The sequence below is a fragment of the Synchiropus splendidus genome, chromosome 4 (genome assembly GCF_027744825.2).
Source record: "Synchiropus splendidus isolate RoL2022-P1 chromosome 4, RoL_Sspl_1.0, whole genome shotgun sequence".
Lineage (NCBI taxonomy): Eukaryota > Metazoa > Chordata > Actinopteri > Syngnathiformes > Callionymidae > Synchiropus > Synchiropus splendidus.
The window spans coordinates 320629-347078 of record NC_071337.1 but is presented as its reverse complement, the minus strand read 5'-3'; the positions used below and the strand labels follow the sequence as shown (position 1 = coordinate 347078).

The 26450-nt window shown below is 47.2% G+C and overlaps 1 protein-coding gene across 2 annotated transcripts in view; it reads right to left on the bottom strand.

Moving 5' to 3' along the window:
• exoc4 (exocyst complex component 4) overlaps positions 1-26450 on the bottom strand; it is a 74060-nt gene that overhangs the window by 32386 nt on the left and 15224 nt on the right. Inside the window, exons 9-13 of one of the 2 annotated variants that reach the window (XM_053863701.1) lie at positions 23114-23206; positions 22535-22715; positions 16947-17092; positions 16092-16180; positions 3597-3693 (exon numbers count right to left, since the gene is read on the bottom strand). In XM_053863701.1, the coding sequence (XP_053719676.1) occupies positions 3597-3693; positions 16092-16180; positions 16947-17092; positions 22535-22715; positions 23114-23206 (606 nt within the window). The remainder of the gene's footprint in view (positions 1-3596; positions 3694-16091; positions 16181-16946; positions 17093-22534; positions 22716-23113; positions 23207-26450) is intronic. The other variant, XM_053863702.1, reaches the window with a different exon arrangement.

Here is a 26450-nt window from a genome sequence, read left to right as displayed (position 1 = left end):
CACCAGGATGTGAGAGGTGGAACCCCACACCTTTGCTGATGCTGGGTGCTCTTCATTTGTTCTGTTTGGCCAGGGCTTGCAACGTGCCAGGCTCAGAGCCAGCTTCACAAGTGAGAGTCTGGGGACATCCCGCTCAGGTTGCCAGCTGTCACACAGAGAGAAAAAAAACAAACTTTTCACAGGAAACAACTTCAGCATTAAGTTGGGCTCATTTATCGTCCTTATTCTCATTCATTCCCTTGATGGTGGGAGCAGGAGCCCATCCACGGCTACTTGGGTGCTGGGAGGATCATAGGAGCTTCACACAGAACGAAGCAAGGAAATACTTCAACTTAAGACAGAAACAGCAGAGCCCTCAAACTCAATCCTCAACCTTGGCCCCCTCAAAACCAAGTGCTACGGGCCAGACGCAGGCATCAGTCAGTCAATTCAGAGGAAGAACATCATACGATCGTAGAATATAAATCCATTTTCAGCAACAATGAGGTAAATAATCCATAAAATGAGATACAATTTGCATGTTCACATCTCCATTAACAGAGAAAATACTTACATTTGTAGCTCCCTTTCCTTGCCACTTTGAAATGAAATCGAGATGAACTGGAGATGTTCAAAGACTTGATTCTTTTTTTTTTTATTTGGAGAGAATAACTTGGTGATATAGTGAGGATCGCAGGGGGCGCCGGCGTTTCTTCCTGTCGCACCAGTAAAGCTAGTCCATCTAATAACGCCGCCTTCCATGCTGCGCCGACCAATGGAATGTGTGGTGTCGTGACCAATGAGATGTGGTGGCCGTGAGATTTCACCCAGAAACAGACATGGCGCCCGTGAAGGCACGAGAGGTAGAAAACAGTGATCTAATTCAGCAACATCACTGGGGAACAGCACCCTCCTCATGGAAGCCACAGAGTCGGCAGTACCATTGGGCCACGACACACCCACTCATGATGAGAAATTTAGGGGGTCCTGCTGAAAAAAGTCCAGTCCAGCCTCATGTTTTTCAGTTTGAGGTGTCCAGCAGCCCACTAGCTAAAAGCCTGCTGAAGAAGTGTGGGGCGACCAGAGTCTACCAAAAGACAGGTCGATCTAGTGGGGAGCTTCTCATGACACCACACAGAAAAACTGCAGTTCAAGGTCGATCAAGGACGAGGTCCACACACTTGGGTCGTGACACAATGAAAAATAAATCAGCCCTTTGTTGCTTTGCCCCAACATACTGTGAGGGGGGGAAAGCACTCGAGACTGCACATTGATTTAGTCATACTGCAGCGCTTGATTATCGCCACCCTTCCTCAACAACAGCCTCTGCACCTCAGCGAGCAGACTGTCGAAAATGCTGCACCAACACCGCCCGCGTCTGTAGTCTTCCCCACACATTCATGCAAGGCTCGCTTTGCTCTGCTGGGCCTCGCTCACTTTTCTAATCTTTTCTCCCCTTCAAGAAGATTTTTCTCAGCAAAAGCAGCCGCTCTCTCTCTCTCTCTCTCTCTCTCTCTCTCGGTTTCTCACCAACTCCCATTAAAAACTGGCAGCATAGCCAGGAATCAGAGGAGAAAGGATTTACAGCGGAAAGGTCACACGGAGAGAAAGATAAAGAGGACTGAAGGACACAAACAACAGAGAGAGAGAGAGAAGGAGAGGGGGCAGAGAGGGAACAGAGTAAGACATGGGCTTGGCTGAACAAGATGAAGGCGGGGAGAGCAAAAGCAGAAGAAGAGAAAGAGACATGCCGGGTGACAGCTGCACTGGTGCAAACACCGACTTGTTGGGCCACATTCATCTGGTCATCGCTGGCATCGGGCGGCGAGTGAACCATAGGAAACACTTCAGACGGGGGATGGATAAAGCGACACTGATTTACACTCAATATTCATTCTGATGGCCTTGTGAGTGAACCACTCCTGGGTAAATGTAGTCAGGCTAAACAATATGTAATGACAAGTACTTCACAGTGACTCATGACAGGCTCATACGCTGCTAATACACACGCAAATAAGTGGTTTAATAATACGCTCTCTCATCTAACCTGTGGCCAAAAATGCTCAGCACAAGTAAACATCAGTCCAAGCATCTGAGGGAGAAAAGAAGCCTCTCCTGAGCCCAAAAATAAATCTGATCCAGGTGATGTGAGGTATCCTGCAAGTGGCTGGAGCAGTGGTGACATCATTCAATAACCATCTGAATCCATCAGTCTGTTGAGGGATTTGTCTCTCACCATCGAGAGAGCTGCAGCTCTGACAACTTGAGATCAGGTGAAGGTGACTATGCAGTGGTGGTTTCCAGCTATCAAAGCAACAGAAGCCCATCTCTTGGGGTGGAGCTGGAGTTAGTGTCGACAGCAGGAGTCTATAAAAGCAAGAATAGACTTGGACGCCAATCAGATTCTTCAGAGGAGCTCTGAGTCACGATGAGGCTTCATGAAACAGTGACCAGCTCTCCCACATGCATTTTCAACAAAGACTGCCCTCTAGTGGGCTCTGAAAAGACAGACACGGTTTTATCAATCCTCATCAGCCCATCACAAGCTAACAGCCGCGGCAAGCAGCTTGAATTGGCCCTCTCTGTACACGTCACCGTGAAAACTGGGCTCTGCTCGCCTCTGAACTTCAGCATTAAATGTGGCAATTCTTTGGCGAATCACAAAGCTATCAGACTCTTTTGTGCCTTCAGTGTGAATGTGGCAATCATAAACACGGGTTGAAAAAACACAGCGAGGCAGAGGTCTGCACCCTCTGAGTCCTTTTTCAGTAATGTTGGATACGGAATTCCACAGAAAGAGCCTTGAAAAAGTGGCGGCCCGCAGACGACGATTAATCCCAACAGTCACCGCTGGCAAACACAAAACACTGTGAAGCACTCATGCTTTGGATGGCAGAGACTTGAGGCTGGTTTATTCCAAAGTCCCATGTTCTCATGAAACGGCATCACATTATCCAGAAATTAAGCAGCGTGTTCATTAGGGGAAGCCATTATGTCATGTGGGAGGGCATTAGCAGCATGCTGACACGCTCACCACGTTCCCCGCTTAATGAGACGACGATATCAGGCTTCTAAAAATGTGCCCCACTAAGGGCTCAAGTTCAGTCTGAAGGAACAGCAAGCATCGCTTGGCTCGGAAAACTGCTGCGTCAATCACGAGACATGTATTCACATGCAACAGACGCAGGCGAGAAATAAGTTGGTTACCTCTCAATATTTTCATGAACCAGATGGCAGGTTTGTGAAAGGGAGCCAAGGCACTTCTCAAACATCTGCTGGTCGCCCTTAAACAAGGATTTTAGGCATGATGCCTGCCCGAGGGGAAAAAAAAACCCCCCAAAAAAATCGGCCTGAAAATGTTAACAATATGTAGCAGGTGAGGAGATGAGTGCCAACTCCGCAGCGAGGAAAGAGGCAACATTTTGGTTTTGAGAAGGTCATTTATCAGCACGTCGCAATTCACTTCAGGAGCCTCCAAATCAGGTTTAGAAAGGCTGAGACGTGTTCAGAAGTCAAACGTGGAAGCATGTGTGTCCACCATGAAGCCACTAAGGTCGAGCTCCCACTAAGGCAGCGTTCCATTTCAAATGACTCGCACTGCTCCTGAAGTAGCGTACCTGAGCAGAGGCTGGAAGATCACGGTGATGTTCCTCGCTCCAGGTTTACACAGGAACTTCATCTCCCCTCCTTCCATCAGGTTGTCATCAGCGCCACCTGCAACACAACGCTTGTGTCAGTCAAGAATAAACTGCCAGGTTTGGGATCACCAGTCAAACTCGAGGATCCAGGCCTGAATTTGCTGGATGAACGTGAAAAGCACGATGTTTCTTAATAATGGCAATGCAGGTGATTGGAGTCGAACCACTGAGGAGCTTTACGATAACGTTTGTCTGTAATTACTTCAATTATTGCACGTGTTGTGATATGGAGGTGAATGACTCACCAGACAGGTGCGCTTTCACCGATTTATTTTTCATGGGGAGCAGACACAGGTGGGAACTCATGGGTCCATCATTCGTCAAACAGAAGTGTCAAGGTGCCCAGCAGTCACAGCAGGTCACCAAAAGCATCCCAACAATTAAGTCCTCGGCCACACGTGAGTGGGGTCTGCCCCGAGAGGCTACAGAGACGTGACTTTCAGTCGCCGGTTTATCCTTCATTTTTCAATTCTCAGGGACTAATGCACAACTGACAGCACTATTCTAGTGTTATAGATATATAGATATAAAGAGTCCAGCGACAGAGGCCAGCTCACAAAGCCCACATGGCCAGCGATCACTGGGATGCACCCACTAAGTGGAAGGAGCAGGTGAGGGATTCAAGTGGCAGCGTGCCACCAGAGCTAACTCTGGCTGAGGCCTGGACGGCACAAGGGCTTGGGAAGGCAGGCTTTGCCCTCCAATACCACGGAGCAGCAAAGTACTCGAGGTTGTTCCTGCGGCTGCCATTCGACAGGAAAACAGAGCAACATTTCTGAAGCAACATTGAGCCCAGCCTTCAAAACAACCCGAACGCTCCGAGCGTCACCTGAAGTCAGCGGACCATTGCCATCGTCGAGCATGGACCTGCAGCCTCAGGCCCAAACACAAGACGGGCTCTTCTGGAAGTCATTGCTTCGGCGGGTGGCAGCGGCGAGGAGATGTCACAGGGGAAGCGGAAACACAAAAGCTCATTACCTCCAATCATGCTGAAGTAATCAATATAACGTATGGAGACAAAAGTGCGTCTTCTTGCTGCTGATACAGAAAAGTGTGGCGTTGCAAGGCTGTGCAGCGAGTGAACAGCAACTGATGATGTTTACATTATAGCTTGTAAATTGCCTATGCAAATGAGGTGGAACAGACTCAGGCAGACGTGGCGCCACAGAAGATCATGTTCAGCGAAGAGTTATTCACAGTGACACAAAGCTCAACATCTTCACCCAGAAACCCAACAAAACAGCTCCCTCCTTCAGCGAACGCAACTTTGTGATGACCTTCTGAAGTGACCCTGAGTTCTGATCTTCGTCACGAGAAAGAGGGAGGCACGGACGTCTGTCTCTCCACAACACAAAGGCTTGTTTCATTTCCACGGCCAACATGGCCTTGCCGTGGTTCCGGATTACCAGCGAAGCCTGTCGAGCCTCACATGCCACTGTGTGTGGATGAAGCGCCGCAACACTGTTGCCATCCAGTCCTGCGGCTTCACTCAAGTTTCAGACACCACACTCCCATCCCAGAGGCCCTTTGGCCTGCAAAACCTTCGCCTAAATACCTGGCAGCTAAACACACACACACACACACACCAGGGTGCTTCAGTGACGGTGACCAATTTAATTTCATGCTCTAAACATCTGTATCAGTGTCAGACAAAGGAGGGGGGGAGAAATGGCAAGGTCTGGGAGCAGTCGTCAACAGGGCATGGCGCTAATGAATATGAAACAGCCGCTCATGAATAGGCATGAGGCTCTTCTCACTTGTCAGGATGCAACAGTGTGGCTTAACTCTCAGACAAGCACGGCCAATAACCGCAATAATTGTCGGTGCAAACCAGCCAGAGTATAGCTGAGGTGTGCCGCTCTCCTCCGGGGGGAGGGGGTTAGTGCGCTTGGTGCTGTGCCTTTCTTCCAACCAGGTGCTGTTCAGATCCGGAACAGAGCGAGGCAACTTTCATTAAACAACAACAAGTCTTTGATGCCAAGCATTTCAAGGAACGTTCATCTACCACTTAAGGACTCTAAAGTCTGATGATTCATTGGTTCCTGAGATGAATATTAGCAGCAGGTGGCTTCGCTGACATCAGCAAGACGTCACCTTGGATTGGACTAGTAGCCGGCTGACGGTCACCTGACAGATCTGACGGAGCACAACGTTTTCACCAGTGTCGGGCTGTAGAAGCGTCACACAGCAGGGTGCTCAGAGTTTCAGAGGGCTCCTTCACCTTCTTGATCTGGGGGCCCACCTTTCCGAGAACACAGAGGCCCGCGGCCCATTCAATCGATGAATTGCGCCTGATATCCTTTTTATGATCAACAACCATATTTAATCTACTCACACGTAAACAAACCAAAACCTTATGAAATGACATGAAACCATGTGATCGTCACAAAGATATTTCGTTGGCGAGTCGAAAATCCCACCCACCACCAGAAGCAGGTCACATTCATCATAAAATAAAAATAAAATAAAAATAATATATTTTATTTCAACTGATTTCAACACTATTTCAAGAAGATACTAAGTAAAGTGTAAATGAAAGTATCACCATAAAATGTTCCAATTCATTTTAAAACTGCTCCAACAGGTGCTTTCATGAACGGTGTTTACTGTAGGGGGCGCCACCACTTCCTTCATCATTGTTTCTTCTCAAGAACTTCTCCATAGTTGGTGACTGTCAGGTCAGTTCACTGACTCACTACTGCCACCACACGTGGCTCATGGGTTAGAACTGAGCGTCTCACGGCCCAGAGGCGTGAAACAAAGACACTTTTAGCTGCCCTCAACTAGGCGCTCGCGGCCCGACCAAGGGCCCCGGCCCAATGGTTAAGAACCACTGCTCTGGACGGCACTCTCCATCATGATGGTCACAGAGCTCACAGGGCCACAGAAGTGCTGAAGAACTGCTATTCAAAGCAACCCTCAAAAGGCAGTGGGGTCACAGCCATGTATCAAGGTGCAGCACTGAAGGCAGCCTTCGGCGTCAGTGAAGGAGGCTCATGTCCCAACCTGTGAGGACGTATCCCGATACTCCTCATGAGGTGGCCCCGCGCCCGCGCCGCCAACACCCGCCCCTCTGGCTCACACGCAATCAAGTCAGGCAGTGACTTAGTGAAATTGCATTAGCTACACTTTCCTGGATTTGATGAGAAAGAGGGGGTTGATACGGCAATGAATTCCAGCCTGATGCAGATTGGGATGCGGTCCTCTGGGGACCTGCGACTGCCTGCCGGTGATTATTCACAGACAAACCAGGTGAATCCGCCGTCAGGAGACCTACGTCAGGCGTGTTTGACATGAAAGCTTATGGTGACATTGGACCTCCGAAAAGTGGGACTGGTTTGTGGTGACAGAAGCATCAGCTCATTTGTACGACTCCAGCTTTGTTTCCTCCTCAATGGAGGTCAACACAGGACCTGAGAGACGAATCACGCTCCTTCTGACCCAACTGGACTGATGATATATACCCCTCCAACACACTGGTGAAACTGACAGTTGTAAGGCTCCTGATATGATGAGGGAAACAACTTGAATGAATGTGACTGAATGTGAGAGTCAGACAGCTGATGTACTCTCAAAGAAAGCACATGCCGTTTCAACAGTACATACTGTATGGAGTACCCAATTCTAATCTCACCAGGGGAAACTGGCGGCCCGTGTCTTTCCTTGGACTCTTTCTTAAGTCTCCCAGCATTCGAAAAGGATTGGCAAAAACGCCTTTGGGGTGGAAGAGTTGTTGGTTTGAATCCCAGTGAGGTCACTGCTGTGGGCCCTGAATACTGTAACTGCATTGGTAAAAAAGAGTGTAAATGCAACATGTAAACCAGGGGCCCTTTGTGTGTGTGGTGATCTACCTGTCGATCGCCAAGGCAGGCTTGGTCACGCTTGTGCACACACTAAACTGAACCACCCTCCCTGTTTCAGCGCTTTCAAAACAACTGGGAAGTTCAACCATCAACTGATGTCATCTCAGTATGTGAGGCGCCATCACTCTCAACAACAAACTCACTTACGATGGCTTGAACCTCAACAGTTCCCATGATGCTCTGCAGCCCAGTCAACCAGTAGAAGAGAGAATCCACGGGTGAATGTCGCCAAGGTCCAGCCTCGCCACATCAGACCGATGAAATGGCCTCCACAGACCAGCTCAGGTCTCAGGGGAGCGTTTGACTCCTTTACTGTAACGACCAGATGTCTGGGATTCCATAGGTCCGGGTCACGTTGTCAGTTTGCCTTCATCGCCAGTCTCAATGCAGGAGCCCGTTTTCAAAACTTGTCAGAAATGAAGGTGTCCTTGAGCATTTTCAAACTGGTGCATGGAATTCAATGACCTTTCTATGACGTCGACCGCAAATAGACCAGCAACAGATATGCATTTGTGTAATACGGATTCATGCAGCTGCAGCCTCCTGTATTCAAGGAGTTAAAGTCGTTTTCGTCTTTTGTTCTGTCGATACACAGAAGTAGCTGAGGTTCATTGAGATTTTTCATTTGTCAGATCATTTGAGTATTTGGGAGCAGCATGAAGATGCTTGTTGTGTTGTGTCTCCGGCACCAAATACAAGCCTCCTTTCTGAACGTCTTTGAGACTTGGTCATCAATAAGAAGCTTGCCAGCTGAAAAAGTCCAGGCACCCCTGAAGGATCAACAGCAGATAACATGGAAGCACTGCGTACAATGGCACGTTTTCCTTCCCGATGAAGGGTTACACAGACGAGACATGAGGGGGGAATGCATCAGGCATGATCAAGTCAGACCTGCTTAGACCGGAACCTGTTGCGGCGTCAGCCGGCATCCAGCCGTGCCGTCAATAATGCAGGGCGCTGCGCTGGACTTCTGGCATTCTGTTCAAGTCAGACTGTCATGGTGTCTGATGGGGTCATAATGAGAGGGATGAATTATTAAATGAATTTGCTGGGACACTGAGAGCCACCAACCATCAGAGTGAAGCGGCGAATGATTGGTATAAATATTTGATTGTATAAATAAATTGGTGGCGGATCAATTATTCAAACAATGTGTCTCCAAGGTGGATTGACTTCAGACACACACAAACCATCACTCCCGAAGGAGGAACGTTTATCGTCTTAAATATCACCATGGAAGTGTGACACCTCCAACTAAATCAGACCTGCGAGCATTCGCTTTAAAAGCCAGTAATTACAGCGTAATTGAAGACATAAAAGAAATGAAGTGGACGATCAGTCACGATAATCTTCACTTCCTCCTGCAGGAGTCATCACAATATTTTCTCACTTTCCCTTTCAAACTGGACCCTCTCACATGAAGGGCTCTTCTTCTCCGTTGGCCTAGTCTTCCTCAGCTGAACAGAGCATCCTAGTGACTTTATACACGAAGAGTCATACGTCCCCATTTCATTTGTTCTCGGTCAAACAAAGACCAATTCCCTCATAAATCAAGGTGGAAATTCACATGCAACACATTTGACAGTCATAAGCACCTGCATCAGACACTGTGACTGCGTGTCATGCACCTTAAACCTGTCCAAACATGTATGCCATGCAGGAGGAGGAGGTGGACAAGATGGAGGTCAGAGGATTGAAAGTCTGTCGAAGGAAGGCTGAGTACGTGTGTGAAAGGAATGCCGCAGGAAGAGTAAAGTCGAGGTCGTGAACACAGCATGGAACAGGTGCAGACCACTGTCAGAGTCGTGACAGAGGAGAAGCAGCGTGAGTCACAGTGAAGCTTCATGGCACGGTCATGAAAGCAGCCATCATCATCTGGCTGCCCCAGTTAGTTTGTCTTGGGTGGTCCAGTGATGGGTCCCTGTCCCAGAGGCCTGCCTGTGTTCCCTGTGCTCTCGGTGGACAAGAACATAGACGTGCCTGGGACGACGTTCCACAGGTTGTTGAACAAAAACGACACGCTTCTCGATGAAATGCAGGACAGTAGAGCTCCAAATCAACAGACAAATCTGTGTCAGCAGGTGAAAAGCCTCCACTGGACCTGAAGCAGGACAGATGCGTGATTCATCTGACATCAGACATGATTCTCTCTCGTGCCTCCTCATTCAGCCATGGCCTCATCTCTGATGACTGGCCCAGGAGTTTGCTTGTTGCTCCTCTTTTTGGCAGAGGAAACAGACCCAGAATGCTCGATGGAAACTCTCCACTTGAGAGCCAGACGATCATGACACAGCAAGTTTTCAAATCCAACATCCAAGAGATCCGTCATGCAGCACCTTGCTGCCCATCAAATCAAAGGAGGAGTGGAGAAATGGATGGCACATGCATCCATCACCACAGTGTCACAACCATTTGGATCAAGAGCATCAGAACATCCTTCTTCTATCCCTGCCACACATCTGTGGTGCTGCACTGCAGAAGCAAGTGAGCAGGTGCCAATCTCTCTGCTGCCTCAAGTCCCACAGGTCCCCCCCCTCTCCCCCTCCCTGGCGTTTCCATTTGTTCATCCCTCCATATTATCCAATCAGCAGGACTGAGATTAAAAGTAAACACAGAGGTGGCAGTCAAAGCCGCCCATAATGACAAGGCCTGAACCGATTAAAATTGGCCTCCGGTTGGGAAGTGTGTGTGACTGCTTGGACGTGTTTGACAGTGCAAACGGTCCCTCAGCCTCATGCATGTATTTTATTTCAAGCTCATGAGGGCAGCACTTTGCCGTCAGTGTTTGCCTCAACAAAGCCAGGTCTTACTTTGTACTACGCATCACATCCTGCATGAGTTCTGTTGCAAAGACTGGGTCATGATGCGAGCACAGTTTGCACTTTGGTGGTAAAAACAAGGATAACATAGAAAATACAAGTTTAAAATGCATTGCAGGACACATAGTCGACAGATTGCAGACAGACGTGCAGCCGTCAAGCATTCACACATGCCACTGGTTTCATAACCCATGCATGTCTACTCCCAAGTGCTATACATTATTGAATTCCGACATTGTTTTTCTCGCTCACTGTGTTCACAAAAAGCTGACTTCTTATTGCACAGAGCGCTCATTCTCCTGAGCCCCACAGGAAACACAACAGCATCCGACTCCAACAAGACATAAAAGATGTTTACTCTTCCACCCGTATGTGTGGTTAACACTTGATATCATATTTGCAATTACATTTTACCCATTGCAGTTTAGCGACTCAATATCCAATATCAAAGTATCGGGGAAAATAGATTTGAAAAAGGTCAGGCTTGGGGAAGAGTTTGAGATGGAAGAGAAGGCATCAACATGCACATGAGGGCTTCAAATTCGCCCTGGGGCCAAGCAATATTGAACAAAGCGTGGTGATTGTCTTGCTTACAGAAAACAAATGCATGAGAGTGTGTGGTGCGGTTCACCAGTCAAGACTGGGCATCATGTTTGCTGCACATACAACAGAGGAATCATAAAGGATCAAGGAGAGCAGAAACAAGTAGCAGTGGAACACGTCGACAGCAGCGGAAGGTTCTAATCTATTCATAGAGAATGGGATTGAGTCTGGATGTGAGCCTCTGACTCTTGAGCTGTGGTGTGAGGATGAAGGGAAAAAAATCCATTCCACACAGCGTGTACACGAAGACTGAAGGCTGGATCGAGACACTTCATCAACTCAGGAGCAATTCACCAACGCCTGGAAACATGATTCACATGTAACACGGCCACATGGAGAGCACGAGAGAAGACTTGATGAATCTTCATGGACCGAGTCGTCATCAACCATAATAATGATCATAGACTGGACAACAAGCAAATGCTGTTTATCAATGGACTTGATCCATGAATCAAGAAATGCTGAGTGAACTTACACCTCAAGACATCAAACATGGCGACATACACTGCCGGTCAAAAGTATTAGAACACCCCAATTTAACCAGTGTTTTCACTGACATTTATGCTGTTTAATGTCTCATTTTGGGATGAAATGGACGGCAGAGTGAAAGCAAAGCAACCCACAAGTGCCGCACATTGATGGGAACGTCTGCCACCGACATGGGAAGAACTTTCTGAAGCATATTGGATTTCTATTGTAGAAAGAATACCTGCTGTGTGTTCATAAGTAAGTTGAGTCCATCATTTCTTTTTTGACTCCGATTGCTTCTTTGTACTATGCTTTCACGTCTGAGTGCAATGAGACATTAAACGGCATAAATGTTAGTGAAAACACTGGAAAAACTGGGGTGTTCTCAAACTTTTGACCGGCAGTGGATCTCTCACCAACAGGGAAATATCCTACTCATAATGTCCAACATTTCACTGAGTGAGAGCAGAAGTTTTCCTTGGCAGTTAATCTACAGGTACGACTTGGCTGCATGGAAGGAGCTTGTCTTTGCTTCACAGTTTGTGGGTTGGCAGGAAGTCCAACTGGCTCTTTACCTGTGACAAGTGTTGGAATGGTCAGGCGTTTGGATCTGCCAAACTCTTCAGTCACTGTGGACCAATCAGTTGTGTTTAAAAGCTGCCCAACTATGGACAGGAGTGGCGTCTCTAAATGCTGTAGTGGCCTCAACTTTCACCCTGTTTGGGAGTCTCATATGTGCTTGTCTACTTCACTGCCGTCAGTATTTCATTCATCAACAGACTTTGATTGTTTAACAACATGGTTTGTATTTGAATTGTGGATAAACTGAGCTGGAAACTATGCAGTGTTTCAGCACATGCCGGTTAAATTGTGATCAGTTTTTACTCCACAAGATATTTTTCCATCCATAAAAAGACTAACCTTGTGAATGCCTGTTGCATATTGACGACGTCACTCAACGGTTCTGTACAGTTCAATAGATTAACGGTGACAGTTTGCATGTTCCTGGACTGAGAAGAACAGTGGACACCAGTGGCCTGCGGTCAGAGGAGGCCGGTCAGGCCTCGCTACACCGGTCATGGGACAAAAGACGGTGCGGCGCCAGCCGGCCCAGCCCTGCCTCAGATTGCCAATTTGTGCGCAGCATGCTCTGCCACGAGACCCAGTTGCTGTGTCTCTTCGCCATAGCTCACAATTCCTACCTGCAGCTCAGTGGATCAGCTGATCTGTGCTGAGTCAGATCTGTCCTGACACTCACTGCGCTGCGCTGCGCTGCGGCTGGCCGTTGGTTGTGGACCCTGAGGGCATCTTGAGCTACGAGAGTTGACTGGCTGGATGATGAGATGCACCGCCCTCTGACAGAACGCCAGTTAACTCGTGCTTGCTTTATTTTTTCATAATGTCCTTTATCAGATCTAAAAAAAAAGGTCTGCGGGGAGGAACAATGTGATCAACGAAGGAAAGTTACTAAATATTCATCTAGAATGAATATCAGAAGACACGTTCAGTCTTCTTTAAACAAAGAAGAGATTACAGAAGAAGACGGAATAATTGAAGGAGTACGCACTTTTGATTTGATGAAATGCAGTGGGCTATTTCATATTCTTCTATAACCAGCTCCACACAGGGTTTTGGAAAAGCAATCAAAGAGTTCTGCGCAGTGTTGTCAGGCCTGTGAGTTAATCACACGAAGACTAAAAGACGACTGAGAGAGCTGGAAAGCAAAGAGGCTCACATGAGAAAGAGCATCTCTGCGTCCAAATCGCTCTTATTTCACTCTCCTCCAATAAAGCCTTGGTTTAAGATGTGTTTCTTTCCACACCATTTCAAAACACAATTTTCTAATTTCTTCCTCCAGAAATCTTGTAATAGCCTTCTCACCAGACCCTGATGAAAACAATGACTTTTAACCCTCCTCCTCATCCCTCCTTTGCTCCAGCCACCTCTCCGCTCCCTTCATCACGCTGGACTTATTTCATTCTCCAAATGATTTCTTACCACTTCAATCCCTGTGCAGACATTCAACGCCCGGCCGGGGCCCGTGGCCGCCGCCGCCGCCGCCACTGCAGCCCCACATTGTGACAGGTGAAATGAAAGCCCAGAGAAATCTCATCTTCGATCAAACGCTGTGAGGCATTCAGTCAGTCAAAAATACAGATTGTATTCCTCTCCTGTCTTGAGAGGAGAGCACTGAAGCCAAGACAAAAGCCTGCAGTTATTTCAGGAAGGTTCCCCTTGAAGACAATATACCGTATCAGGACCACAGCCATTAACATGACTGAGTCACCAGACCCCAGTCAGGTCAATCCAATAGGGTTATTTTGCTCCTGCCAGTGAAGTGATGCTTCCAGTAAAGGGCCTCCATGTTTACGACAAGTCTTCGGCTTGATAGCAGATCTGTGCTGCACATCTCTCAACTATGAAGCATGAAAATCGTATATGGCACGCGTCAAACTATTGGGCAAAACTATGGGATTATGGATGGCGAAAACACACATCACCAAAAACAAATCACGATGAATTGAATCTTCCAAATTTCCTGATCTGAATGTGGATTATTCTCTAAATATCTCTGTTATAAAGTGTATTATTTACTTTTCATCAATACACAAAGCTGTTCATGTGCAATAAGAAGGTCCAAAAACCACCTTCTCTCAGTAGAATTTTGAGGCTGCGTCATATGGAGACTTCTGCTCAGAAGCAGCTGACAAAAACACAGCTGGATCTGGAGTAAAAGACCAACATCCAACAAGCTCCACTGCAGTTCTACACACCTGGATGACCCTCGATCACACCCAGGGCAGGTGGCCCTGGCAATTTTGGCTTGGATGTGAGGGCCTGCTCGACAAGCGTTGATGAAGCAAACATCAAGTGTCTTGAGCTCAGTTTGAATGAATTTGAGTTGTAGCTTAAATGAGCAAAGACTGCAGGATCAGGGGAGTAAAGACATGATTCAAGTTGATGGCGCTTAAAAATGACATGCAACACTGCCAACTGAGGTCCCCGGGAGCAAATGAGCAAAAATGAGGAAAAACTGAAACACTTCATAATGTCAGACATACATCAACTTTTTGTACTGTGTTCTGTTCGTCTTTCATTTATTTTATTAACAAGCTTGTGTGCATTGGTTTGACTTGGTGAAGCCACCTCCCCATCTGAGGAAAAAAATACTCAGAGGAATAACGCTGACTTGGACAAATGAAAACACATGAGAGCACATGGTGGAATTTTGGATACGTCACTTATCCTCAGTCCCAATGGTTAGAAAGGCTGGTGCAGTTCTCATCAGCTCCAGAGCTAATAACACGGCGTCTAAAATATCACCGAGTTCACCAGGGCAAAGAGAACACACACCGTCACATATTGATATTACTGAGCTTCACCTCCGTCCTCCTTCAGTTTCAAAAACCAACAAAGGAGCAGACAAATGGCACTGCTGATTGAAAGCACAAGGTCAGAAGGACAGAAGCAGCAAGAGACGGCGGAGCAATAAAAGAGCTCACACTCTCCAGAGTCTGACAGTGAGCCTTGCACACTGAGCCACTTTCAGTGTGCGTGCGTGCGTGCGTGCGTGCGTGCGTGCGTGCGTGCGTGCGTGCGTGCGTGCGTGCGTGCGTGCGTGCGTGCGTGCGAGAGAGCGAGAGAGAGAGAGAGAGAGACAGAGAGACAGAGAGACAGAGAGAGAGAGAGAGAGAGAGAGAGAGAGAGAGAGAGCGAGAGACAGAGAGACAGAGAGACAGAGAGAGAGAGAGAGAGAGAGAGAGAGAGAGAGAGAGAGAGAGAGAGAGAGAGAGGGAGCTTTTCAAGGATTCTCCCTGCAAGCGTATTGTGCAAAGTCTTCACCATCTTTTCCAGACAAAACGCTACTTCTCGACCTGGCGCGTGCCCTTCCCATATCCTCACCACATTCAGTCACCACTCCATTATCCTCTCCATTTCACATTCTCCGTCAGTCTTCAGCTGGAGCTGACCACCTTCCTGACTGCACTTGAGACATGACCTTGTCTTCCACCAAAGACACACAACGAGTCCCGCTCTTAACCTGTCTGACCATTACTGCCTCCTCTTTGCCGACTTTACTCCAGTCCACTTGAGGCGTTCCTGCGGTTCCGCTGAGCGGCTGACACTTTGCACGCCCACACGCTCTCATTCCCTCCATGTTCACCTCTGCCCCTGGAAAGCTCCACCGCCAGTCAGGGTCTCAAGGACGGGCGGTGGGGCTTTCCATATTTACAAGCCTTTGTCTTGTTTTGCAGCTTGATTTTAAACATAACAATTTCAGAATATCTTTTCTTTACAAACCTTCATCATCAGACGTCACGATCAACACATTTACTCTGTTCAAACACGCGAGTTGTTTAACCCTGTTGTCAGGGGCTGCCTACGTTCCTCCAACAAGTAATTGTCCCTTAACAAGGGCAACAGATGCAGATCGCACTGCAAACACATCATGGACACCTCCTCCATCAGCCGCGCTCAGACATCTCACCCACTCATCGTCTCACACAGCCACAATTAACCCCAAAATAAGACTGACAGAACACAGGGTGTGCGGGGTCCTTCAGCAGGAAATCCTGGGACGCTTGAGGACTGGATCATTTTCATCTCAGGATCGCCATCATCTCCACATCTCACCCTCCCTCCACAAGCCCTCTGCTCACCTTGCAGCTCCCCGCTCTTGCTGTAGAGTTCCCGTCTCTGTTCTCGGAGGTAGGCGCTCATGCTGATGGCGTGAGACGATGACTCAAACCTGCAACGCATGCATGATGGACATCAATGGAGAAAAGCTGTCAATATCACTAGCTGGCTCTCGCTTTTACGCCTGCGGGCCCTTGGCGTCACCAGTTCTCCTCATAGTTACACTGAAATGTTCAATGAAAATGTGCATTAGTCCCTGAGAGAAGGCAACTGGATAAACAAAAATATGAAAGCACTTATATGTCATCGACATGTCTTAACATTCCAACCCTGTCCCACTGAAACCAAGGCATTCAATACATCCCACATTTCTTCAGTCAATATTGAGAATCTTCAAATAAAACAAAACCATATATCATCAAAGCACAAACTTTGAACAGGTCACATATTCTTATTGTCTCCGTGTTTTACAATGCTATCGTGAAAACATTTAAGGGAAACTTCAGGACTCTCTGTTCTGCCCACCCCTGATTTACTGAAGCATGACGTTCATGTCTATTTGAGTACTGTATATCAAGGGAAACCAAAGGGAAAACAGTGTCCAACGGTATCACAAGAAAGGAGTCTGGTTCCAAAATAGTTGAAAGATTCAGATGGAGAGCTGGCCTACCATTCTGCAGGGGGAGCCTGAGCAGCACACACGTCACAAGCAGACGGACTGTGGAGCTACAGTGGAATGAGCAACCTTAATCGTGAATCGGGGGAGAAATGGCTCGCCGGCCCTCGCAGCAGCTTCAGTTTAGTCAATAGCGTGTGCTGATTTGTGAGAGAAGAATGGAAGGCAGATACATGAATATCCTCTCCAGAGAGGTCCTTACTTGAAGAGCGACTGCCTCGCACGCTGCGGTCTTTTCTTGGCGAAGAAGGCAGCGAACTCGCTGCCAGTGCTAGCATAGGACAGCTGGGCCGACTGTTCGGTGGTACTGCGGCTGTTCTTCACGTCCAGGTATTCCATGAGCAGGACCTAAGTGGAACACAAACACAACGATGTGTCCTTCAATAACACATACTCACTTTCCATGCTCCTCTACTTCAAGACATCTCTTCTCAAAATGAAACCGTCTCATCCTTTTGAAAGAGTGATGCCTTGTACACAAATGTATATGATTGAGATGAAATAAGCAGTGACACAGAATAACATTTGGGGCACAGAATATTCTAATAACCCTCCCTATAGGTACTGCAACATCATGAGGGACTCTTTAAAGACTTTGACTCTGCTCTCAAAACCAACATCTTTATTGCACAAAATGCTCCTGATACGACACCATACATCACACAAACATAGGTAGATATCGACTGATACATTAGGTCCTGCTGCTGTCTGATGGCTTCCAGAGAAGCTATACTCCTCCATTTCCTCATTCTGTCTGCATGATCCATGGTCACATCCATCAATGCCACATCACGCTTCATAAAAATCTTATCATCTTCTAACAATAGGAAGAGCCGATCAGGATGTGGTGCGACAGAGAAAGTTAACTTTCTCTCCTACGTCACTACATCTGCACATTCTTCTGTTTCCTTCATTGGAGCTCATTTTTCATGATCTCCTCGTACTTCATCGCTCATTTCTGCTCGATTATTTTTACATTTCACTGGTCGTTCACTGCGGCCATTTCCTCCCTCAGCTTCAGCTCTGGCTCCATGTGAATACTTATGTTCTATAAATGCCTCTCCTTATCCAATAGTTGCATTATTTAGCACAGCTATTCAGCCTGCGTGTCTAAATCAGAGAGCCTATGTGGGTCAGGCCAAAATGGGACAGGAGTAATGGTGGAGCAGATGGATATCCATCTCCACCATAATGATATAATTACCACGGCACGTGGAGCCAGCCCTGGAAGCAAAGCCATTTTGCTCGCTTGTGTCGGCAATGTCGCTCTTCCTGTCACCAGCCAGTGTTGACGCTTGATCTGAGCTTGACAACAAGTTGCAGCCCGAACTTTCACCACTCACAAATGTGAGCAAGGCAGTCTTCATCTTTATTTACAGTAGTATATGGCCCCTGATCTGAAGTGTAACCATGCCGCAACATCTCAAAATCACCCGAAGGCTCCATGACCACATCACATCTTTCATCATAAGGTCGACAGAAAAAAACCACCGTCATTCAAATCAGAAAAGGAAGAGTGGAATTAGACAACTACAAACAACGGCTTGGAATAACAACGACGACGACAACAACAACAGTCAGTTGCATCATCACCACCAGTTCATCAACTGGACCGAAAGCGAGTGTCACAATCATAACAAGGAGGTGGGGAAAATAATAGGATTAATGAGTAATTAAGCAACAACAACAGAGTGCGGAGAAGCACAATTTGACAGGCGTAAAACACTATGAAGAAGACTAGAAATGGCTGGCACGCTACTGTCATGACTTTGCCCTCAGATCCAGCAGAGAGCCATCGTGGCAGTGGGCACCACTGCCGTGAAGCCCATCACTGACACAGTCAACTGCCACTTATTTCACACGAGGGGACTGAATGACATGTGGGCCTGATGAAGGACTCCAGCCCTGCTTTCATTGCATTAGCCCAGAGTGAACTTCGGGGGGAAATTAGACACAAGAGGAGGGAGGAAGGGATGGAGAAAGGTGGAAGGAGGAGGAGACGGAAGGGCTCAGATCATGGGTTGGCCTTCAAAAATGGACCCACCACAAACATGTCTGATGGCACCATCAGTTCCAATCCTGTTTTCCTTGCTTGACTTGGCAGATGAACTGATTTGAATGAGCTGAGCTCTTCACTCCAATGGAAGCATTCACTCCTCTAACCTTGGCAACACTCACGCTCGTTCACCTGGACTGACCTCCAAGACACCAGCACTCTGAGCAGGTGCAGAGCAAAGCAAGGAGACTTCACACCTCCAGATCGCAGAGGCAGGAATGTGCTGGCCCTGAATACTCCTACCACTCAGCACGGTACCCCTCCAGTCACTTTCCACAGTTCATGATATCAGAACCATCACAGAGCACTGGGATGACCTAGTGGCAGCCAGTCATCTCACAGGAGCAGGTTCACCAGTGTGTCCCAATGAGCACAGCATACACTGATTTTATATTCCATTTGAGCTTGAATTCCTTTTTGGTTGGGTGCAATGTAGTAGTTTGTCACTACATAAATAACAACCACACAGTTGTAGGAGTAGTAGTAGTAGTGGCAATGGAAGTCGGAGCATTGGTAAATGCGGCAGTCGTGACATTGGTAGTAATAGTTTTAGCATCAGTATTAGTGGTGAAAGCAGCAGTTGCAGGACTCGTGGTCATAGTATTATGCGTACAACTAGTAGTACTACTACTGGTAGTTGTAATAGAGGGTGTGGCAGCAGCAGCATGACTGTACGTGATATTAGAGTTAATCTTTGCAGTGGCAGTAGGGGCAGCAATAATGAAGCGGTAATAACAGCTGTATTAGTATCAGTTACAGTAGTAGTCTCAGTAGCAACAGTGTGGTTACATTTAGACTAGGGACCATGTATTACCATCAATACTATTTTGTACGCATATCAGTCGCATATTCGCCTGTGATCAATCATTCTAAAGTACATGTTCAGGCTGAGTAAATGTTACCCAGGAAAGGCCAGCGAAAGTCACTCAGAACAGCATCGTCATTACAGATTATGAGAACAGATGGTCTTCACCACTACTGTCAAGTAGTAGAAATAGTCATTGTTGTGATAGTAGCAGTGGAGATAACAGTAGCAATTGTATCACAGTACTAACAGCAGCAGCAGCAGCAGCATCTGGAGAGGTAACATTGGCAGCAATGGGAGCACGAGCAGTCGTTTGAGGAGGCAGGAGGAGGAGTTGGAGACACAGGCCGTGGTCCACATGCATATACGCATGTTCAACACAGCGCTTGTGTTTCCGGAGGAGGATGTGAGTCCCTGCACATACACCGTCCTGAGCAAATCAATGAAGGAGCGGTGTTTACCGTGCTGACTCTCCACGACATCAGAAATGATTTCTGTAAACACAGGCGCCTGACGCTGATGGAGCCGCAGAACTGGATACACGTGACACTTTGATTAAAAAAAGGGGGCACGGGGGGGCAGGGTCGCTTCACATCTAATTAAAAGAGATCATTGTCTCCAGAAAGGCACATACATTTGTCTTCTGTTCACGGGTGATGGGAGAAAGTCTGTTTGTTTTAACCGCATATGGATTTTTAGACGACTGGGAAAAATCATGACAAGCCTCGGGTGTCCGACTTTAAACGCACAGCAAACACAATGACTCCTGACAGTCCGCCCCAGTAAAGAGCCATTCATGAAGAAAAGACAAGCTAAAGCCTCGGAGATATATCTTTGAGATGCGGCTGAAAAGGCAGGGACAGGCTCAAGCATGGAGCAGACTGATGTGAAGTGTGGACACCACTCCACTCTCACGGCAGACAGCAGACTGGCCCCGGATCAGCCGGCCACCAGTCCCCGCAGGAAGTGCTCATTATCAGGCCTCACCTCCACACCTCATGCTGACAAGGTCAAGGGGTGATGGATGTGCCGAGAAAGAGCAAATCACAGCTAAATACCTGTGAAATGACGCTCTGTTGGGAGCTAATCATCAGAGAATTGCTCCATTATTGGAAGAACAATAAGGAGCCTGGAATCATGTGAATTCCAAACTTTACTCACCATGTCAGTGGCCCTAACCAAAGCATAACCCCTGGACTCTCCGACACCAACCCACATGTCTACAGTAGGCCAGTCCTTGTTCAGATTCACCATGGATGCAAAGCTGCGAGAGAAGGATACAACAATGCAACACAAAAAAGAAGGTGGCGGCGGCAGCGATGGACCATACTGAGACAGGCTGGATGCACTCCTAAAGGCTCGGTACCTCCAAAAAACACTACCTACACAAACACCCGAACACTACACAGGGCGATGCCACCTTTACTGCAAAATCAGGCATTGTTTTTCAAGATCCTCGAGGTAGGGACTGGTAAATTTCACAGCACATGCAGAACACGATCAAAGTTTAACCAACAAGTTTAAAAGACAGACGGCCAGAGCTGGACACTGTGTTGTAAATAAACTTTTCAGTGAGCTAAAAGCCCACAACACAGTTCCAAACCACACCTCTCTCACGTACACACCCGCTGGTCCTAAACCTAAAAAAGTCTGAGAAAATGGTAATAAATATCCAAGACATATAAAATACTTTGGCAAATGCCAATAATGAGCAAGACTTCAACCCAGCAGCGAAATGGGAGGAGGAGCACAAGTCCAATTTCAGAGAGGGGTCTGGCAGCACCTTCCAAACCTGCAGGCACACGACTGAGGACACGGAGCAGGCTGCAGCCGATGTTTCTGTCAGCTCCAGCATCTGTCGGCTGCCATGTCATGTGGAAAGGTCAATGTGGTTTCTCTCCTTCTCCAAGAAAAGGGTGGGGGGTGAAATAACACCTACCGAGAGGTTTCTGAACATGTCAAAGATTGGAACGGTAATAGGTGAGAGACCACAGACAGGCAGGGATAATTTCACTGGCTGCATCCAGCCCTGCATTTCAATGTCTCACAAAAGCCAGAACACATTCCAAGCACGACAAATGAATCACAAAAACAGCTTCATAGCTCAATCAAAAAGTGTTGTGTATTACTTTCAGAAATTATAAGGCAGATGTCACATCAAAAATGCGCCATGACAACTATGAAAATATTTTAAAATGGGGTCCTTGACATGATGGGAATAAAATATATAGGACAGGAAATTAACAAAATAAATGAGAATGTTAAAAAAAATCATTAAAAAATGTCATTGTAAAATATAGTTAAATAGTGTCAACAAATCTCAAATATGTGAAAACAAAAGTGCCGACACGAAAATAAGAGTAAAAAAAGAAATAAATGTAAATTCTTAAAAAAAAAACCAAAGTCAATAATGTATTTAAATTGCAATCAATAAAAAATAGATTATTATTATTCTTATTAATAATAATAAAATACAAAAAATAAATAAAATGCTCCAAAACAAAAAACAATTCCTGTGATGCCACAGTAGAAAGTGAGCGGAGCATTTCATCTCACTATTGATGGCCACGTTACAGCATCAGCTCTTTGGCAGCGCTCACAGGTTTGATGTTTTCTTGGACTGCAGTCAGGACCGTCCTGAAGCAGGACCTCTCCTCTGAAAACAGCCGTTTTACATGGACTGAGCTGGTCCACCCGGCGGGGGTTCTGGCCCTGAAAGCAACCCTTCAGTTTTCTTAAGGAACACGGACACGCACACAGAGACGGCTGTGCTGATCATCCTCATGTTAACACTGCTTCAGGTGACGTCTGTGTCTTTTGTCTGGACAAACTTGTTGCAGAAGTGAAGACAAACAAATCCTTCATTTAACCAAAGACTTGACTGTTTTTAGGGCTGTGATCACATGTGAATCCGATCCCACTGACTGACCTGCAGAACTGTCTGGATCTTGGCAGAGACGTCCGCCTGCTCGTACAACTTGATGCCCTCCTCGTGGGCGCTGCCCGGACACTGGCCCGCAATCTGCTGCAGGTGAGCCAGAACCACGCCGTGGGCCTGAGCTACAGCCTTGAACTTGTCGAACAACAGCTCCAGCAGTTCCAGGAGCAACCTGAGGAGGGAGCCAGAGAGCAGAATGAGCATCACATCGGGGGGCACAAAGAGATGTGAAATGAATGCTGACTGGACCAAAGACACATGTCTACACAACAGGGAGGGCCGTGGCGAGCTATTATTTCATTTATGTTAAAGTGACTTCTACTTCATCGCAACAGTCTGAATCATGAGCACATCAATTTCACAGAGCTTTGGGAATTTTTTTTTTCTTATTCGACATGAATTATTACCATTGTCTGGACCTGAATCTCCCCACCTCACTTCTGACCACGAACGGAGCAGCACATCCAAACATTAGGTAAGGACGCGGTAATACGGCTGAGTGCTTTCACAGTGCATCTCCTCTCATGTCAGCGGAGCCAAACATCTTCCCCTCACTGGGGTGTAACTCACGATGACTTCCATCCACAGCACGTTATTTCAAGGAGCTCATCGTGCATGTATGCTGATCCCAAAATAACGCCATGAAGACAGCCACTCTTGATTCTGGAGGTAAAACGGAAAAAAACGATTTTTCAAGGCATGAAATCTAAAACCCATCACCATGGAACAAAGGGCTGCTCGGAGAACAGACAGGATGTTGGCGACCTTGACAATAAAAAGCAAGCAAATTGCATTAGACTAAAGTGGTTCTGAACAAAGAGGAAAGTAAACTGAGAGTTTCATATAAGTGCTCTGCTTTTCATGGCAGACACAGATGTTGATCCAGAGTAATGCAACCGCACCAACCTGCTCCACCTGTTCTCAGATGAAGCTCTCACATCTGTGCAGGTACCTGCTGCCCCCCTGGTTCACCTCAAAGGAAGGTTGGTCTTTTATGAAACTAGTAAGTGTTTCCAAACAGGCAAACAAGAGTCAGGCTTGTGAGGCGTAAGTGATGTTTCGTGTGGTGTAAAGTGAAAGAGGGAGGGCATTTTGGTGGGCCCTGTGTCAGCCCAGTCGGGAGGACCTGCAAGTATGCGATGCAATGCATGAGGAGCAAAGCAGGAACAAATCATGGAGAGCTACGCCCGGTGAATGGAAGATGTTCAAGACGAGCGAAGTGATATCGCCCCACGACTGAGCTGACAAGACAGAAGATGCATAGTGAAAGCTACAAGTGCACTCAGAGGGTAGACTGGCACTCAACTGCCTGCCAGGAGGAAAAGCCTGAGAGGAACAGGAGTCATCCTCACTCCAGGTTCTGACTCCGAGCTTTATCATGGTGACATATCGTTGATTTATTTATTCATGTGGAATAATGTGCCAACTGAGCACCTGAGCCGCGTGTTCTTAGCGGCGTGGTATCAAGACCTGGTTAGGATAGCATGTTGTAGCCGTAAGAGGAAACGCCACCGAACCCAAGAGTGAAGACCAAGCCAGAGCATGGAGCGCTCCAGAATATTAGTCGTGGGTGCAGTGGTGCTGCAGCGGCTTACATTTGTTTGGGAAACAGGTTCCAGCATGGAGACGGACTCGTGAAAGAAACTGGGCAATGTTCTAAACTGGAATCATCACCTCCACACATCTGTTATTGACATTAAACAGCTCCAAATGTGTCCCAAGCTCCGCCACCACAGCCGCTCTCAGCTGCTGCTTCTCGTGTCTGCTCCTCCAAGTGGGCGGGGCTGTGGACATATGGGTGAACGCACCACATTTGGAGCGCTCAGTAACACACCTGTGATGTCATCGCTTTGCTGTGACCAGGCTCAATATTTTGACACTTGTTTGCCCATAAAAATACATGCACTTGCTGCGTCTCTCAAGGGGTTCAGCCCGCAAGAAAAAGTAGCAGGTTATAGTCTGGAAATGATGGTCTTCATCCATTTGTCAGATTTAAAAACACATTTACTTCTCACTGTTGGTGAGGAAAACTCTCCAATAGGACAGGGTCTTTTTTCTTCTCTGAAATGGTTCATGACTGGTGAGGTGCACACAGTGCAAAACAAAGGTATATATCAATTACATTGCTGTAGCATTTACAGCTCTACAAACCCCTTGTATTCATGACGTAAATAAGGTTCATTAAAGAGAGCACATGCATGTTGTTAGCATGCGAGTTGGGATGGAAGTTTTTCAAACCAAAAGGCTTGATTGGTCAACAGATTTGTCATGTAAAAAAAAGAAGTATCAAGTGAAAACGTCCAGCATGGCCGAGACCATGGCAAGTCCATGAAAAGTGGGAGTGAAAAATGCAGTGAGACCAAGAGATGTGTTCTTGAGAGCAAGACTGGTCTCGAGGCATAAAAAAAGGACCCAAAACATGATGGAAGCACATGGCATTGTTAGTGAAGTACGCGGGAGCAGGGTGATGGATGGCGACTGAAGTGAAGCACAGTGGCTCACCAGCCACCAGGGCTAAACCATTGGCCCTCGTTTATTCTGGAGCTCTTCATAAGCCAAAAGTGGTCTTCATGAGTGTCACTGAATGTGTCTTCTGTGGTAGTCCCGACCTAACAGAGTAATTCTGCAACCTTCTTCCACATGGACGCACTACACAAATACACATATCGTGTTCAAAGGCAGCAAAGGCAGCCTCCTCATTATCTCCCAGCGGAGGTCAGACTAATCTATAGTCTGCTCTATACGGTCCCATTTCCCCTCAGGATCGAAGCTGACATCTGCAGCTGATGAGCGGCCTGAAAAGGCAACTGGGAGTAAACATGTCGAAGTAACAGTGCCCAACCAAGTCAAGATCAGGAGCTCACCCGCGCTGGACATCAGGACCAATACCTGCTCTTCATTTTTCGACTGTTTTCTACTGTTCCCAAGTTTTCCCATTCCATTGGCAGAAAAGATGCTCTCCCGGTTCATCACTGGATTGCTCAAGTCATAAGCAGCCATGCATCCCCACAAATGCAATCTCCTGGTGCAGTCCATCTACTGCAGCTCTGATGCTCCAGCTGTTCAGAAAGAAGCCTGTTCCATTCCACATATCAGCAGGGTTATGTCACAGGGCGGAATTGCTCCGGAGGTGTGAAGTCAAGCGGCTAAAATCAAATATCCACTCGGAGAAGACGGCGTTCCCTTCAGTTCTTGACTTGACTCGCTGACAGCAGCAAAATAAGAAACGACCACCGAACTGTCGACGCCTTGTTTGGGAGCAAGCTATCCGGGTCAGCAGGCAACAAGGAGGTCTAAATAGGGCGAGTGGACCGCTGCAGCCAAGAAAGCCAGGACCTTTACATTGGAAAACTAGACGGACGCTCTAAAAACACCAGAGATCAAATTCCACTGGTCAAACCTGGTCAGGACCAACGGGACAAACAACACTCATTTGAGGACAACAATGTCCAGAGGAGAGACAGAGGACTTAAATGAAGCAACCTCACACCCTGCCCAGGAGGACTGATTCAGTTTTCAGACAACCGATGACCGGACCAAAGCCGTGTGTGCTGACTGGGGAGGAACCATGGGAAGAAATACCTGCACCACCTCGGCCCGTTGAGGACCGGTTTGGACACCCCTGCTTTCGATGATGTCCATACAAAGACAGAGTCTCTTGTCCTTGCCCAAGTTCTGCATCAGAGAAGGCCTTCCACTTCCACGTGAAACTGACACGGTCACTCCATGGTTGCTAATCTGCTCTGACGCAACACTCGGCTGGCAGTGGTCTCGGTCCCATGAAATTGTACTTCTTGATTCGTGGCACCTTCACTTTTAAATGGTCACTTTAGCTTCCTTATTTCTCGTGTTTTATTTCACTCATTCACTGATTTCACTATTCTATATTGTTGGTGCCTGGAACCAC